Below are 15,870 nucleotides of genomic sequence, written 5' to 3'. Positions count from 1 at the left end.
AAAAAATAATAATCACGAGTATTTTTGTCATAATTGAAATCACGATTATTCAAACGATTATTTGTTGCCTTTAAAAAAAAGTCTATCTTTTATTTATTTATGAATCAAAACACTATGATGATATTTTATGTTTTCTGGACAGTCATAAAAAGTACAAACGATTTCAAGTTTGCCTTGATTAAAGAGAGGTCTCTGTTTCACACCTGCCCCCTGCTGGCCGGCCCTCACACCTGAACTGAGCAGCGCGGCCTGATGTTTATGTCAGACAAAAGCATGAGCCGTGGCACGTGCAAAGCGAAGGGAAAATTATCCCAGCGGCCTGAAATAACGCAAAAAAAGTGGAAAATTAAAAAAATAAAATAAAATTATAATAGATTTTTTGCGATTATGCTAACTTTGTAATCGTTTACTGTTGTAATCGAAATCGTAATCGAATTTCGACTAATTGCACAGCCCTATAGGTTCACGTTCTCGCACTGTCTGAAGCACGGCTTGCTGCTTTCATGTTTACAGTGCGTCGCTATAGTTACTGCCCTTTAAGTGTTGTAAATGAAAATGATTTATAGGTTCGGGATTCGGGCCACAGGTTGCCATATTATTCACATCGCCTGAAGTTCTTTCAAATTACGACTAATCATTTACCTACAGGGGATTAATAAAGTATAAATAAAGTATAGCTTAATCACGTCTGAACCTTGACATTTTTAGTTAGGGTAAACATGTTTTTGTCCATTTTATGTAGTTGCCTGAACATGATTTTTATTTTTTTTACATAATTTATTACATTACAGTTGATACAGGCACGATGGCGCAGTGGTTAGTGCTTGTGCTTCACATGTAGAAGGTCCCTGGTTGATTTAATACAGAACAGTACACACTATATGTAAACAAAACTCCACTTTAATTTGTCGTTCTGAACTTTGTGGCAGTTTTTATTTCATATGGATAGAGTAAATAAATGCAGATTAGTGACTAGTTAGACTGCATTATTATCAAAGCAATACAGATTCTACATATTACCCTGTCACAATGTAACTACCCCTCCTGGAACCGCCACCTTAATGTGGTGGAGGGGTTTGAGCACCTGAAAGATCCTGGAGCTCTATTGTCGTGCCCCTGGTAGGGTCTCCCATGGCAAACAGGTCCTGGGTGACGGGTCAGACAAAGAGTGGTTCAGAAGCCCCTTATGAGAGACCAACAGGCCTGGTTAATCATGAGGCCGTCCTTCTGTGGACCCACCACCTGCAGGAGGAGCCATAAGGGGCTGGTGCAATGAGATTTGGGCGGCTCCAACAGCTGCCCCCACGACCCGGAAAAGTGGAAGAAAATGGGTGGATGGACAATGTAACTATCTATAGACCTTGCGCCTTATAAAGCCTTAGGTTGATCAACAGCATTGATCCGTATGTATTAAGGCACATACGTTAGATAAAGCTTCCAGTTTGAGGAGCGGCTTGATTAGATCTGGACACGACGTTTTGCTACAGATAATTTCTCACAATTTTGGAGGGCATCATCAGGAGCTATATTTATCTGTCCTTATTAAAGCATCTGTCAAGCTACGCCCCATCAGTTAGTCTCTCCTATGATTGATTGTGTGTGTATTGCTTGATGAACACTTATGGTAATGAGGGGTTGGGGTGGAGTAGAGCCATGCGTGTCACTACATCATCTCAACTGTGGGACTAATAATAACACTTTTTATATATGTGTAAGGCAGTGAGATGTTATTTCTTTATATTAAGTATTTTCTAACCTTCGAGACGCTTCCAGCTCTGTACTGCCGGAGCTTAAATGACTCTGCATAACTTGACTGTGCATGACTTGCTTCTGAGACCTTACCTTGCCTTCGAGAGAGGCCTGTACTAGAAGTGGAGCGACCCCTGTTTCGGTGCTAACTCGTGGTCACATTCCAGTGGTCTTTTACTGGGCCAGCTGTGAGCCCGTATGGATTTCACAGACGCAGCTTCAGAGGCCCCAGCGCTCTTCCCATAGCAGCACTTACGCACCTGATACAAGAGCGTTCATGTGTTCCTGTGCGGCCCCGGCTGCAGCTGAATGTCTATAATGTTTACAGTCACTCCGACGGGGCCTAATGGGCCGGCGTCTCATCCGGACATACAGCTCAAATCCCATTACGATGTGGGATCTGCGCCGGAGCATAAAATATCTTCCTGGTTTTTGCAGCGTGATGCTAATAAAGTTGCCTCAAATGAAAGGCAGGAAGTAACAGTTTTCACGGCCCCTACATAAAATAATAAAACGCATTCTTGCAGTATTGCGCAGGATGGTACGTCACATGGAAGCCAGTAGCACAGTGCTTTGGCAGGTCTTTGCAGCGGCTTCATAAGACTGCAGGGGGCAAGAGTCGACCTGTGTCCTGGAGGGGCTTCCTTTGGTGCCCTCACCACCTAGGGATGGGCGATATGGAGAAAAAGCCATATCCCGATACATTTAGTTAATAAAGATATACGATGTATATATCCCGATATTTTTTTCCGCAAAGTGAGAGCTGTGAAATGATGTGTTAAAGGAACAGGCCACCGTTTTTACATACTGAGATATGTTCTTACCTTAGCTTTGACGAGTTCTTTAGGACCTGTCTGATCTTCACCTGTGCCTTCAGTCACGTAAACACAGCGCAGACGGCGTTAGCATTTAGCCTCTCCCTCTCTCCTCTATAGCTCCAAAACAGGTCAAGATAGAAGCTACCAAGCTCTTCCACGTTTTCCCTATTTAAATATGGTTACGTGAAGTGTTCCACTACAAAGTATAATTACACAAAATTAAACAATGTGGATTTTCTAAGCGGATAAAAGGGGGAACTATATTGTAAGGCGTAATAATACCAGGAGTAGTTTGGCATCCGCACAGTAAAGTGAAGATTACTGCGCGGATTTATTATTATTATCATTATTTACTGAAACGGGGACAATGTACAGAACCATTAGTCTTTACAAGAGGAGATGGTTTGTACCAGATTTAGTTTTCCATCCGCAGTCCCTGGACTGGTGTGAACATAAAGCATTACAATTACAATCTATAAATCCAATCTACAATAAAATCACTGTATAAAATACGTTCTATGCTTTTCCTAAAAGTGTACACACAAAAAAACTAAACAATCTCTATAGTTTACAGTACATTCATTAATGCTGACACGACTGATGATCTAAAATGTACATTTTCAAATTTCTAGTAAAACTATTAAAATCCACAGACAGTTTCAGACGATTTCGAACTACTCCTGGTATTATTACGCCTTACAATATAGTTCCCCCTTTTATCCGCTTAGAAAATCCACATTGTTTAATTGTGTGTAATTATACTTTGTAGTGGAACACTTCACGTAACCATATTTAAATAGGGAAAACGTGGATGATTTGAATGGGATTTCCCAACGTTCTACCGGTCATTATTATCTGATAAAGGACCTCTGAGAAAAATAATGACGCTGCCAATGGCAACGGAGTTGGTGCTTTCATATCACTCCGCGCGTACGTAGTAGCGACACTATCTGTCCCGTCACTGAGAGAGAAGTCGGGGAATCGCTCGTGAAGTTAGCGTGAGTCTGACTTTCAACTTACCCAGAGATTCACCACCGTTCCTCCAACTGCGCCTTCAGCTAAGTAGCTAGGCTAGCTGCTAGCCTTGCTGCTTCTAGCCTAGCCAAACGTTGCCGAGCAACGCGCAAACTTTTGGGAACTATTTGTCGCGGAAGTCATTAAATAAACCTTTCAACCTTCATAAAAGTGTACGAAGTTTATGTTGTGTGTGTTCAGTTGGCAAATGGCCGAATAATAAGTGGGATAATGTAGAGAACGCTGGTCATTATCTGGAAAATAAGCACCTTCAGGGCGAAACAAGACCGGTTCGGCCTGTCGGTGCTTATTTTCCCGATAATGACCAGCGTTCTATACATTATCCCTTACATATGACATGATCTAATTCCATATCTCCCTTAAAAATCCCTCCCTTTCAGGTAGAAATGGATCATCATGTTTACACACTGTATAGGCCTACTGTACTTTCTGTGCCATTGCCTGAAATAAATGAAATGAATAAATAAATCGATATATCTTAAATATTGATATATCGTCCAGCCCTACTTCACCAACACCATATAACTTATACTTATATAGCTTAATATCCTGCCAACCTGGATGAAGAATTGATTGATCAAATGGAGAGAATAAGTTTCCTTAAGGAGGACTGTGCTATGTTACGGCTGCTTAGGCGAGTTTTGAAAAAGTTTCTCTGATAAGCGTTTAATTTCAACATTTTTTCCATTTGAGCGAAGACTGAAGCTTAAACTATTAGTACTATTTTACATCCTGAACAATTGCAGTCTTTGCTATTTTGTGAACGTCTGCACAGGACAGGGCGATAGACATGACGGAGCAGAAAACCACAATGACTTTCCCATTTTGACGAACTCTGCAATGATCCTCATCTCTTTACTGGCCTTCGCCGGCTCATCGAGTCGACCTCAGTCTTTGCAAGTTTCCCGCCAGCTGCATCCTCGTTTTAAAGCTCTCTTTTGTACGGCAAAGCGTCATCACTTCACGATTTGGTTCACTGTGTAGTTTTAAACGCATTCAGAAGCGTCAACTTTTGAGAGGAGAGTTCCGAGACCGCATTTCTTCCACGCCATCCTCCTGTCGGACCCTATAGCCCCCCCCCCCCCTCCTGCCGTCTTTGACCCTGTATCTCCACCACGCTCAGTTTGGTGAAATACACCCTTGAACGGCTCTGTGCAATCATAACCCTTATAAATTTTCATGAGGCCTTACCAAAACAGCCATCACTCACGTTGCCCTGCCTGTGTTGCGTTTGCCATCCGACCGCTCGGCTGCTGTATTCCCCGCTGCGGCGTAAATAACCTGTTAGCGATCGCGACTGCGCCGATGACAGACGCTCAGACGGAGAGGAGGAAGTCATATTTTTTTTATGATTATGCGCGGATGCACTCGATCAAAGTAGGAGGACACAAACAGATGTGCGCTTGTAATGAAAGCTTTAAAAAGACGGTACAACTGAATCGGATCTGCAGTCTTGATGGTGGACGAAGGCTGCAGATATTTAGATGACTTAAAGCAGGACTAAGTAACTCTTGCCCCTAGAGGCCGTAAGCGCAACTGCAGGTGCCGTAGCAAGTTTCGATTTTATAACTTATTAATTGTCTTGGAGAGTAAATACTACGCTGACAGGAAAGCTGTAAATACTGTTTAAAGTGACGCTAGCCCGCAGTTAGCTTTGCCCCTCAGCATGTTAGCTTCTTCTTCGTGATTCCATCAGTGTGTATTGGTGGCTCCGGCCCGGTGGCAGTCGAGTTGCAAACATGGTTTTCTGGCCAGAGACACCAGGGGGAGATGAAAGACCCTCCAATCATCCCATAAACACTTGTATCACCCCCACAGGGACTACGGAGAGGATTTATTAAAGGAACAGGCCACCGTTTTTACATACTGAGATATGTTCTTACCTTAGCTTTGACGAGTTCTTTAGGACCTGTCTGATCTTCCCCCGTGCCTTCAGTCACGTAAACACAGCACAGACGGCGTTAGCATTTAGCCTCTCCCTCTCTCCTCTATAGCTCCAAAACAGGTCAAGATAGAAGCTACCAAGCTCTTCCACGTTTTCCCTATTTAAATATGGTTACGTGAAGTGTTCAACTACAAAATATAATTACACAAAATTAAACAATGTGGATTTTCTAAGCGGATAAAAGGGGGAATTATATTGTAAGGCGTAATAATACCAGGAGTAATTTGGCTTCCGGACAGTAAAGTGAAGATTACTGCGCGAATTTCGAACTACTCCTGGTATTATTACGCCTTTTATCCACCTAGAAAATCCACATTGTTTAATTTTGTGTAATTATACTTTGTAGTGGAACACTTCACGTAACCATATTTAAATAGGGAAAACGTGGAAGAGCTTGGTAGCTTCTATCTTGACCTGTTTTGGAGCTATAGAGGAGAGAGGGAGAGGCTAAATGCTAACGCCGCCTGCGCTGTGTTTACGTGACTGAAGATCAGACAGGTCCTAAAGAACTCGTCAAAGCTAAGGTAAGAAAATATCTCAGTATTTAAAAACAGTGGCCTGTTCCTTTAAGGTAAACGCGTTACTTAGTACGGCTTTAAAGTCCTCGAGATTCAGAGGACATTCGAGATCCTTGATTCTCATTTATTTGGTCGAAAATGAAAGTTCAGAAACGGGAAACATGTCGTCACCGTGATGTTGCGTTTTGTTCCCTTGGATTTACTTGGAAGCGTTCATCATCATCTCCGTCTCTGTTTATGTGAATGTCTTTGTGGATCGCACGGCGCAAGAGTCCACGAGGAGAGCGGAAAAGAGCAAAAACAAAACAGTCAGAGCGTTTTTCCAAGAACACACTCCCTTTTATATGTCCTCTCTCTTCTCTTCTCTGCTGGGGGATCACTCGGGGAAATCCAAACATCACAGGAATGTTATCATTGTATTGCATTAGGCGCATGCCCCAGTCCCTTTAATAGACTGCAGGCCCCTCAGCCCTGGCTGTTTACATGCCTGTGTTTGAGCACTGGCTGGTGCTTCCGCCGGACTGCTGGACTTGTTCAGTTTTTGCCATCATTCTCCACAAGAAACTAGATCTTAAACTAGCTGGTTGGCCAAAACTAAAACATGCACAACTTGATTATCCCGAATAGATGTCTGTGGTTAACCCTTTAATGTTACCCACACAACCTTTTAGAAAAACAAATCATTTTTGAACCATTTGGGACACAATGTTTTTAACCGGTCCAAGCATGATCTAAATCAGTCTAAAACTGGTCTGAACTGGTCTAACAGTTGTTAAAAGAGACTTAAATCAGTCCAAACTTGATCAAAACCAGTCCAAACCAGGTCTAAACCAATCCAAACCAGCATAAACCAGTCCAAACCAGCATCAACTAGTCCAAACAGATCCAAGGCAGGTCTAAACCAATCCAAACCAGGTCTAAACCAATCCAAACCAGCATCAACTAGTCCAAACAGATCCAAACCAGGTCCAAACCAATCCAAACCAGGTCCAAACCAATCCAAACCAGGTCTAAACCAACCCAAACCAGGTCCAAACCAATCCAAACCAGGTCTAAACCAACCCAAACCAGGTCTAAACCAACCCAAACCAGGTCCAAACCAATCCAAACCAGGTCTAAACCAATCCAAAACCAGGTCTAAACCAATCCAAAACCAGCATCAACCAGTCCAAACAGATCCAAGGCAGGTCCAAACCAGGTCTAAACCAATCCAAACCAGGTCTAAACCAATCCAAACCAGGTCTAAACCAACCCAAACCAGGTCTAACCCAATCCAAACCAGCATAAACCAGTCCAAACAAATCCAAGGCAGGTCTAAACCAATCCAAACCAGGTCTAAACCAACCCAAACCAGGTCTAAACCAATCCAAAACCAGCATAAATCAGTCCAAACTAGTCCAACCCTTATCTAAACTGGATATTTTGAGTATTACACACTTGGTAGAGAATGGCAGAATTAGAAACGACACAAGTGTTCTCTACCAAATGGTTAAGCAAACTATTAAAGGGTTAAACTCAGTCTCTCTCGTGAGGGTGATCTTTTCTTTGGTTCTGCTGAAGGTTGCAAAGCTGTTCTAACCTTTCTTTCTTTGTATCCCTCTTTGTTTTTGGCAGGTGGCCGTCGTAAAAGTGAAAAACACAGACAAGGTATTCGCCATGAAGATCCTCAACAAGTGGGAGATGCTGAAGCGAGCGGAGGTGGGTTCTGTGTTATTATTATGAGTATTATTCGTTTACTTAAAGCGAGCAAAGATCTCGGTCATTCCTGGACAACAACCCCTCGGTCTTGAACTCTGCTGATGCATGTTTTTCTCATCGACTCCTCCCTGACATTCCTCCCGCTCCCCTGGGTCTCCCGACTCATACGTCACAAAAGACAATGTCCAAACGTGCTGTTCGGCTTGTGTTCCCTCCTCCTCCTCCTCCTCCTCCTCCTCCTCCTCCTCCTCCTCCTCCTCCTCCTCCTCCTCCTCCTCCTCCTCCCGAAGCCGACAAACTAATATTGTGATTGTGTTTCCAGCTATAATTTGTATCACTTTTCTTCTCGTCTGGTTTCGAGGAAAGGAATTGGTCTGTTTTGAGTTGTCACAGCAACATGATCAATAATGTCCTAATAATATCCTCTGTAGAAAAGCGTAGGAGCCTTGAATAAATCATGACTGTGTGCTTTATGTTTCTGTGAAAAGCCCGGTGTATCTCTGGGAAAACTGGTCACAGGCTGAACCTGGTTTGGATTGATACAGACAGTAAATCACACGTCACTGTGAACTCTACCCCAGACCAAACCAAGGACTCGAACCTGTGTATTGTGTCTTCTTGCGATATGGGTGTTTTGATAACAGCATTTTGGTGATATATTATGTAACCCTCATTCTTTGGATATCAATCAATATTAGGGATGCACCGATACCGATACCACATGCTTCTACTCATACTCGTACTCTGGAGAAAAGTTTAGTGTAAACACAATAATCCACATAGAGCTGACTTTATTACAGACTGCGCTCTCTAAACCAGAGTCTGAGCTGGATTTAACCAGAGCTTAATGTTGTTAGCGCTGCAGCGTCTGCAGTGTTTACAACATACAGGCTAACGTCGCTAACTCGCAGCTAACAGTTTTGGCCATTCTGACGCTGTTTTATGCCCAGGGATTTATTCATCTGAAAAACTAACCCAGCGACTAAAAAGTCCTCAGAAAATCCAAAATTAAAGACATACAGCATGTTTATATTGAGGGAAAATGAGCTGCAGCAGAACAATGAAAACGCTGTAGCTACTCGCTAAGTTACTACAAACACACGAGAAAATCTACAGGAGCTGAAGTAAAGACGAAAAGAGACCATTTAAGAAACATCTCAATACTATTGTTAAATAAAAACACATAAATGAATAAAGCTCAGGCATTGGGAGCTTTAGGACATGGGCTTTTCTGTCTATGATGGACACACTGCAAACAGTAAATATCAAGCATTGTCTTAAATGACTTGAATTGAGGAAATGTGTCTTGTTTTGAGTGGTTTTCACTCATTTAGACACTTTTCCTGATCGGACCAAGTTTACTTTGCTTATTTGAGGACATTTCAGACCAGTTCTAGGGTAAATCTCGCTTGAAATAAGAAAGTAAAATTGCCAATGAGATAAGACCAATTTTCTTACCCCTTTGACAAAGAAAATGACCTGAAATAAGGACGAAATGTATCGAAACGAGTCAGAAACATCTCAGAACAAGTGAAATAATCTAAGACAAATGCCAAGAACTTCTTAACTAGTCAAAACAACAACAAAAATTGATTATTATGCTCAAATTGAGATGTTTATACTAGTCTAGTTAATTACTTTTTGCAGTGCAGTGCCATACAAATAAAAAATGATATTGAATGAAAATAAAAATAAATGGCATCAGCACAATTCTAATGTAACTGCTCTTAAAAGTGTAGCAAATGAGTAAATTTACTAATTACAAACCAATCTGCTGTGAAAAAAGTAAGAATGTTGAAGAAACTGCCTTGTACTCGTATCGGCGAGTACTTAAATCAAAGTACTCGTATCGGTTTTAGGAAAAGTGGTATCGGTGCATCCCTAATCAATATTACCCCAAATCAAATCTCGCATTATGAAATTACTCCTTGCATTACACTGAAGTGCTCCTCGTCTTTCAGTGTGTTTCTCAAAGGGTTTTGTGCCGGTGTATTTTTAGACGGCGTGTTTTCGAGAAGAGAGAGACGTGTTGGTGAACGGGGACTGCCAGTGGATCACGACTCTGCACTACGCCTTTCAGGACGACAATAATCTGGTACGTTTTGTCACTGAAAGAACCGTCAACCACCGACTCTGCCTACGAAATACTGCACTAATACGAAGGATGGATAACGGCCCGATTTATGTATTAAGGCGAGACACGGCAGGTGAAAGTATTGATTTTTCACGCAGTGGTCGAAGTGGAGATTTTGATCTATTTTCCTCCCTTTACATCTTAGTTTTCATGTCAGATATAAAAATGATGATGTTTATTTTATGATGTTTTGTCTGCGAGGTGGGGGCGACCCGGAAGTAGCTGCTGCGCCGCGTAGAAAGGCCGTCTTTCCCGCGGGTTTTCATTCATAAATATTGACAGATTTGACATCCACGTGTCCTGCTAAGGGGCCCCGTGATGACGCTTTCACACAAATATGGTGTTTTTCCTCCTACGAGACGCTGGAGCGGAAAAGTGGAAGAACGGGCCGAGCATGCGCACTCGCTACAAAACTTCAGGGCTGGTTTTCTCTGAATGAGAGAAGCCGCACTCGGGCAGAGCCTGAGCCCTTATAGAAGCTCCCACAGACTCCAAACTTTACAGTCTGAGACCGAACAATATTTTGAAGGTTTTTTCAGAGGGATTTTTTAATGTCTAATTCCTAGCCTGATTTATTCAACTTTGAAACCAAAAAACAGGCAAAATTTGAGTTTTTACAGATTTTTTCACTGATGATTAGTTTATTGAAAAACTAAACAAAATATCCAAAATCCCTCTGAAAAAATCTTAGTTACTAAAATAAAACCATAACATTTAATCTGGCTCATTATTTTGATTTCGTTTCCCAAAATATAGGCAATTGTGGCCATTTTAATGCTCAAAATGTCTTATTTTTATGTGAAAACATAAAATGACAGAAAAAGTGCAATACATTTTTTCTCATATTTATACCTGTGATGTTTAGCAAAAGCTTCAAATTGTCATCTCTCCATTTTTTTTTTTCCCTATTCACCTGCAGTGTCTCCCCTTAAAGGAATAGGCCACCGTTTTTACATACTAAAATATGTTCTTACCTCACTTTAGACGTGTTAATATATCCCCGTCTGGTCTTTGTCCGTGCGCTCACACATACGCAGCCTCTCCCACATGTCACATAGCTCCAAAAAAGCTCACGATAGAAGCTACCAAGCTCTTCCACGTGTTCCCTACTTAAATAAAGTTACGTGAAGTGTTTTCATGCGAAGTATATTTACACAGAAATGTAACGTGTCGATTTTATAAGCAAATAAAAAGGGGGACTATATTGTGAGGCGTAATGATACGAGGAGCACAGCGTCCGCGTAGTAACTCCTAAAGACTTCCCCCGCTCACTTCCGTCAATAACCTTTAGGAGTTACTGCGCGGACGTTTTACTCCTCGTATCATTACGCCTCACAATATAGTCCCCCTTTTTATTTGCTTATAAAATCGACATGTTACATTTCTGTGTAAATATACTTCGCATGAAAACACTTCACGTAACTTTATTTAAATAGGGAACACGTGGAAGAGCTTGGTAGCTTCTATCGTGAGCTTTTTCGGAGCTATGTGACATGTGGGAGAGGCTGCGTATGTGCTCCGTTTGCGTGACAGAGCGCACGGACAAAGACCAGACGGGGATATATTAACACGTCTAAAGTGAGGTAAGAACATATTTTAGTATGTAAAAACGGTGGCCTATTCCTTTAAGGGGGAAAACAATTTGCAGGAAAATCTAAACTAAATTATTCCAAAACTAATTTAACAAATGCAGAATTACATAGTTTTCTACTAAATGAATATACAAAGACATGGAGAAGAGCAAAGTGGTTCACCAGCCCATAAATACATAAATAACAGAGAATGCTAATGTGATGCTACATTTCAGCATTGTGCTAATGCTAATGCTAGCTAGCTCAAGCTACGACTGCCGTTTTTTCGCTTCTACTGAACAATCTGCTGTGAATAAACATCCAAATGGACCCGATTTAGACTTTACTTTATTTGTATGTGATAAATAAGTTCATATTTCACCAGAAAATGGCTAAAAAGTGTGAAAAACAGTTTCCCTGATGATTCTATTTTCTAGGGATGGACGGATCGAGACCAAATTTTTAAAGTGTCGATATTGCATATGTAAAAGGAAGGTGGGGCAGCAATTATCAACACAAAAGGATGATTTATTTCTTTGTTCTGAGCCAAAACAGTCACAACAGCAAAGGATTGAACTGAGCCAGGCTGATCATTCTGGTTTAGGTTCTGTTTTTCATTTAAGCATTAATTTAAAATGTTGTTTATGTGTTTAATTACACATTAGTATTGTTTAATTAACCAGTTAAAGTAATATAATTTTAATTGACCTGCTAATTGTACAAAATAACCAGTTTTAGAAATGTATATTGATTGAAATACATTCACCCATATGATATGATCGGTATCGACAAAAATGACCCCAGAAGTATCGGTATCGTATCGATTCCAAAAAATGTGGTATCGCCCATCCCTACTGTTTTCCCCCTCGGCGAAGCCACGCCCCCTCAGCGAAGCCACGCCCCCTTCTATAACGCAATGCCGTCTGTATCTAGAAGAAGAAGAAGATCTTTATTTATATATCTATGGGATAAAACATAAAGCAGCGCCACCTTATGACAGCAGAAGGTGGTTTTAAGCGTTTTCGGATCTTGGGATAAAAAAAAAAACTCACCTTTTGTTGTGTTTTTCATGATGGAACAACATTATATGAAGAGAAGGGGTCAGTTTTTGCAGAACATATCGTTTCGCTCACAGGAAGAGTGTGTGGTCCTGTGGTTTTCTCATACAGTTCCTGATTTCAAAGTTAGCCACTCGGTCAAGCCCGTCTTCGTGTTTGTGGTTCGGTAAAGGCTAAAAACACCCCAAACCTTTTTTTTTTTCTATTGTTCTTCCTTGCGATGCGGTCATCCCCCTTTTGCCGGCGGCCACTTCCGTCTCCAGTCTAACCCTCTCCCGTGTTCGCACATTCCTGCACTTCGAGCCGCCGCCCGCTGAGCCCGAGAGAACAGTCGCCCCACCTGTCATTTCTCCACATCACTCGGCGCCTCATTTTTAGCCGCAGTTCCACCTCTGCACAGTCGACGCTGACACTGTAATGTGCATATTCACTTCCGCCCACTGGCAAACGCATGACTCAGCCTCGCAGGGAATTAGGTAACGACGAGGGAACGTTTATATAAATACAAGTCCAGAGGTAGGGATTTTGACAAGAGTAACAAGGAATGACTGGAGTGTGAACATTGTGACTTCAAAGCAATATTTACCGAAGTTAAAGTACAGACTAGAGCAGGAAACGTCCTCCATCATCAAACTCTGGCCCTCGAGATGATTTTGAGAAATATTATGACCCAAATCAGAGATCAAAGGCCTGTTAAAGTACCTTAAAATGTCTTAGCAGAGCACCCTTTTAGGCCATAATCCTAAAAGAACACTCATCTATAGGTAGAAATTACTTAAATCTACTTGAATTAAGGCGAGACACGGCAGGTGAAAGTATTGATTTTTCACAGTGGTCGAAGTGGAGATTTGTATCTATTTTCCTCCCTTTACATCTTAGTTTTCATGTCAGATATAAAAATGATGATGTTTATTTTATGATGTTTTGTCTGCGAGGTGGGGGCGACCCGGAAGTAGAAAGGCCGTCTTTCCCGCGGGTTTTCATTCATAAATATTGACAGATTTGACATCCACGTGTCCTGCTAAGGGGCCCCGTGATGACGCTTTCACCCAAATATGGTGTTTTTCCTCCTACGAGACGCTGGAGCGGAAAAGTGGAAGAACGGGCCGAGCATGAGCACTCGCTACAAAACTTCAGGGCTGGTTTTCTCTGAATGAGAGAAGCCGCACTCGGGCAGAGCCTGAGCCCTTATAGAAGCTCCCACAGACTCCACACTTTACAGGCTGAGACACAACAATATTTTGAAGGTTTTTTCAGAGGGATTTTTTAATATCTAATTCCTAGCCTGATTTATTCAGCTTTGAAACCAAAAAAACAGGCAGAATTTGAGTTTTTACAGATTTTTTCACTGATGATTAGTTTATTGATAAACTAAACAAAATATCCAAAATCCCCTCTGAATAAATCTTAGTTTCTAATATGTCAATAAATTAAAACTATAACATTTAATCTGGCTCAATTCATTATTTTGATTTCCCAAAATATAGGCAATTTTGGCCATTTTAATGCTCAAAATGCCTTATTTTTATGTGAAAACATAAAATGACAGAAAAAATGCAATAGATTTTTTTCTCATATTTATATCTGTGATGCTCAGCAAAAGCTTCAAATTGAGATCTCTACATTTATGTTTTTTCCCTATTCACCTGCAGTGTCTCGCCTTAAGATCTTAAGTTTGGAGTTGGAGTAGATTTGCTCTGGCCTTAGAGCAGATAAAATCTATTCTTGCCAATGGAACAAGCACAAGTTTTTTTCTTAATTCAGATTATTTTGTATAATTTCAAGTGACTAATGAATATGTTTTACAGTAGTAGAAGTTACTTTGCCTGATTTCCAGTGGGATTCTGTTTGTTCCTTTGGCATTAGCGTTTTTATCTGATCTTAGATTAGTTCAAACGGACTGAAATTTAACATAAAAAACACTTTATTTAAGTGATTTTAAGTCATTTATCTAATTTAAGATGGACACTTTTCCAGTGTATATGATGTACAACACTGGCTTATCCAGAAAGTGATGCTTTACTTGAATTGGAGGGTCCGGCCCTTGGTCTTTTGACGATGAAGAAAAAGCTACTCTCCTACCCCTGGACTAGAGGATTTAAAATTTGGTCAGTTTTTGTGTGGTGGCTATTTGAGCTCTTAACCATAAATTAAAAGTGACATGTAGTTCTGACCTGCCCCCTCTCCGCATTAAACTATAGAATGTGTCACCTTAACCCTTCCTGCGAGTCTTTTCCGTCTTATGATTGGCCGCTCTCCCCATGACCTTCAGTTCAAATGCCGCGGCTGCTCCTCATTCCATTTCCCACATTCTCACAACAGATGCTTGGCCCTGGACACTCCCCGAGGTTTAAAACGACAGCGCCGCTCGTATTTTTAGAAGACTCCTCAAAAGTCTTGGCACGCCGCGCTCCAGCTCTCCTCCAGGAGCAGTAACGGTGTGAGAAACCGGACAGTAGCAGCGTGACGCAGGAGTTAATGCCCACTCACCGAACCGCATGGACGTGATCTCTGTGAATGGAAGCCACGTGAGAATGTGCTGAACGCCTCTGCCAGTGACATTAGGTCGTGACGCTGTGAGACGTCACCGGAGTGGGGTTGTGTGTTGAGTCATTTGTGGAAAGATAATGAGTTATTGTCCACCATGACCTTATTTCCCAGTAGCCTTGAGCTGAAGTGACAGGAGTGGTCCACCAGAAGGTTGCAAAAGCATACAAGTTAAATATACCTCTTTTAATATGTTGCTTTAATCAATTTCACAATTTAAGATTATGATGATATAGATCCGGGGCGGCTCTCGAGTCACATGCGGCTCTTGGCCAATCAGAGTGCGGCTCTTTGCATGATTGAAGATGTTTAATACAATGCAGCTCTTTGCAAAATAATTGGTAAATGTCTCCCATAAACTGTAACAGTCTTTAAGAATCTTGACCAAAAATCCAACCATAATCCTACAGACCCTGTTTCCATCTCTACATGAATGAGAGTCCGAATCTCTCTCCTTTTTGAGGCCGCGTGAAAAGGTGCCCGTGCAGCCTCACTCAAAGAGGGATGTAGGTTGAACAACAGGCAGATCGTGGCTCTGGGATCAGCTTCTGTGCTTTTCAGGTTTCTGATCAGTGTTAATTTCGTCGACTAAAATATTTAGTCTTAATTTTAGTCAAAGTGATATTTTTGTGACTAAAATTGGACTAAAACTAAATCAAAAGTTTCTCATGAGACTAAAACTATGACTAAAATGTCCCGATATTTTAGTCGACTAAAATAAGACTAAATAAAAATGAAAAGGAGAGACTAAAATCATCCAAACTTCTATTGAGCGTCTGAAAGAGCCTGAGATCATG

At 41.4% G+C, this 15,870-nt stretch overlaps 1 protein-coding gene across 6 annotated transcripts in view; it reads left to right on the top strand.

The window, feature by feature from the left end:
- cdc42bpab (CDC42 binding protein kinase alpha (DMPK-like) b) overlaps positions 1-15,870 on the top strand; it is a 136,691-nt gene that overhangs the window by 49,675 nt on the left and 71,146 nt on the right. For all 6 annotated transcript variants that reach the window (XM_079571777.1, XM_079571774.1, XM_079571773.1 and 3 more), the window contains exons 3-4: positions 7,680-7,763; positions 9,763-9,858. In XM_079571777.1, coding sequence (XP_079427903.1) covers positions 7,680-7,763; positions 9,763-9,858 — 180 coding nt within the window. The remainder of the gene's footprint in view (positions 1-7,679; positions 7,764-9,762; positions 9,859-15,870) is intronic.

Source organism: Gobius niger (assembly GCF_951799975.1).
Source record: "Gobius niger genome assembly, chromosome: 15".
Lineage (NCBI taxonomy): Eukaryota > Metazoa > Chordata > Actinopteri > Gobiiformes > Gobiidae > Gobius > Gobius niger.
This window is presented reverse-complemented; position numbering and strand designations above follow the sequence as displayed.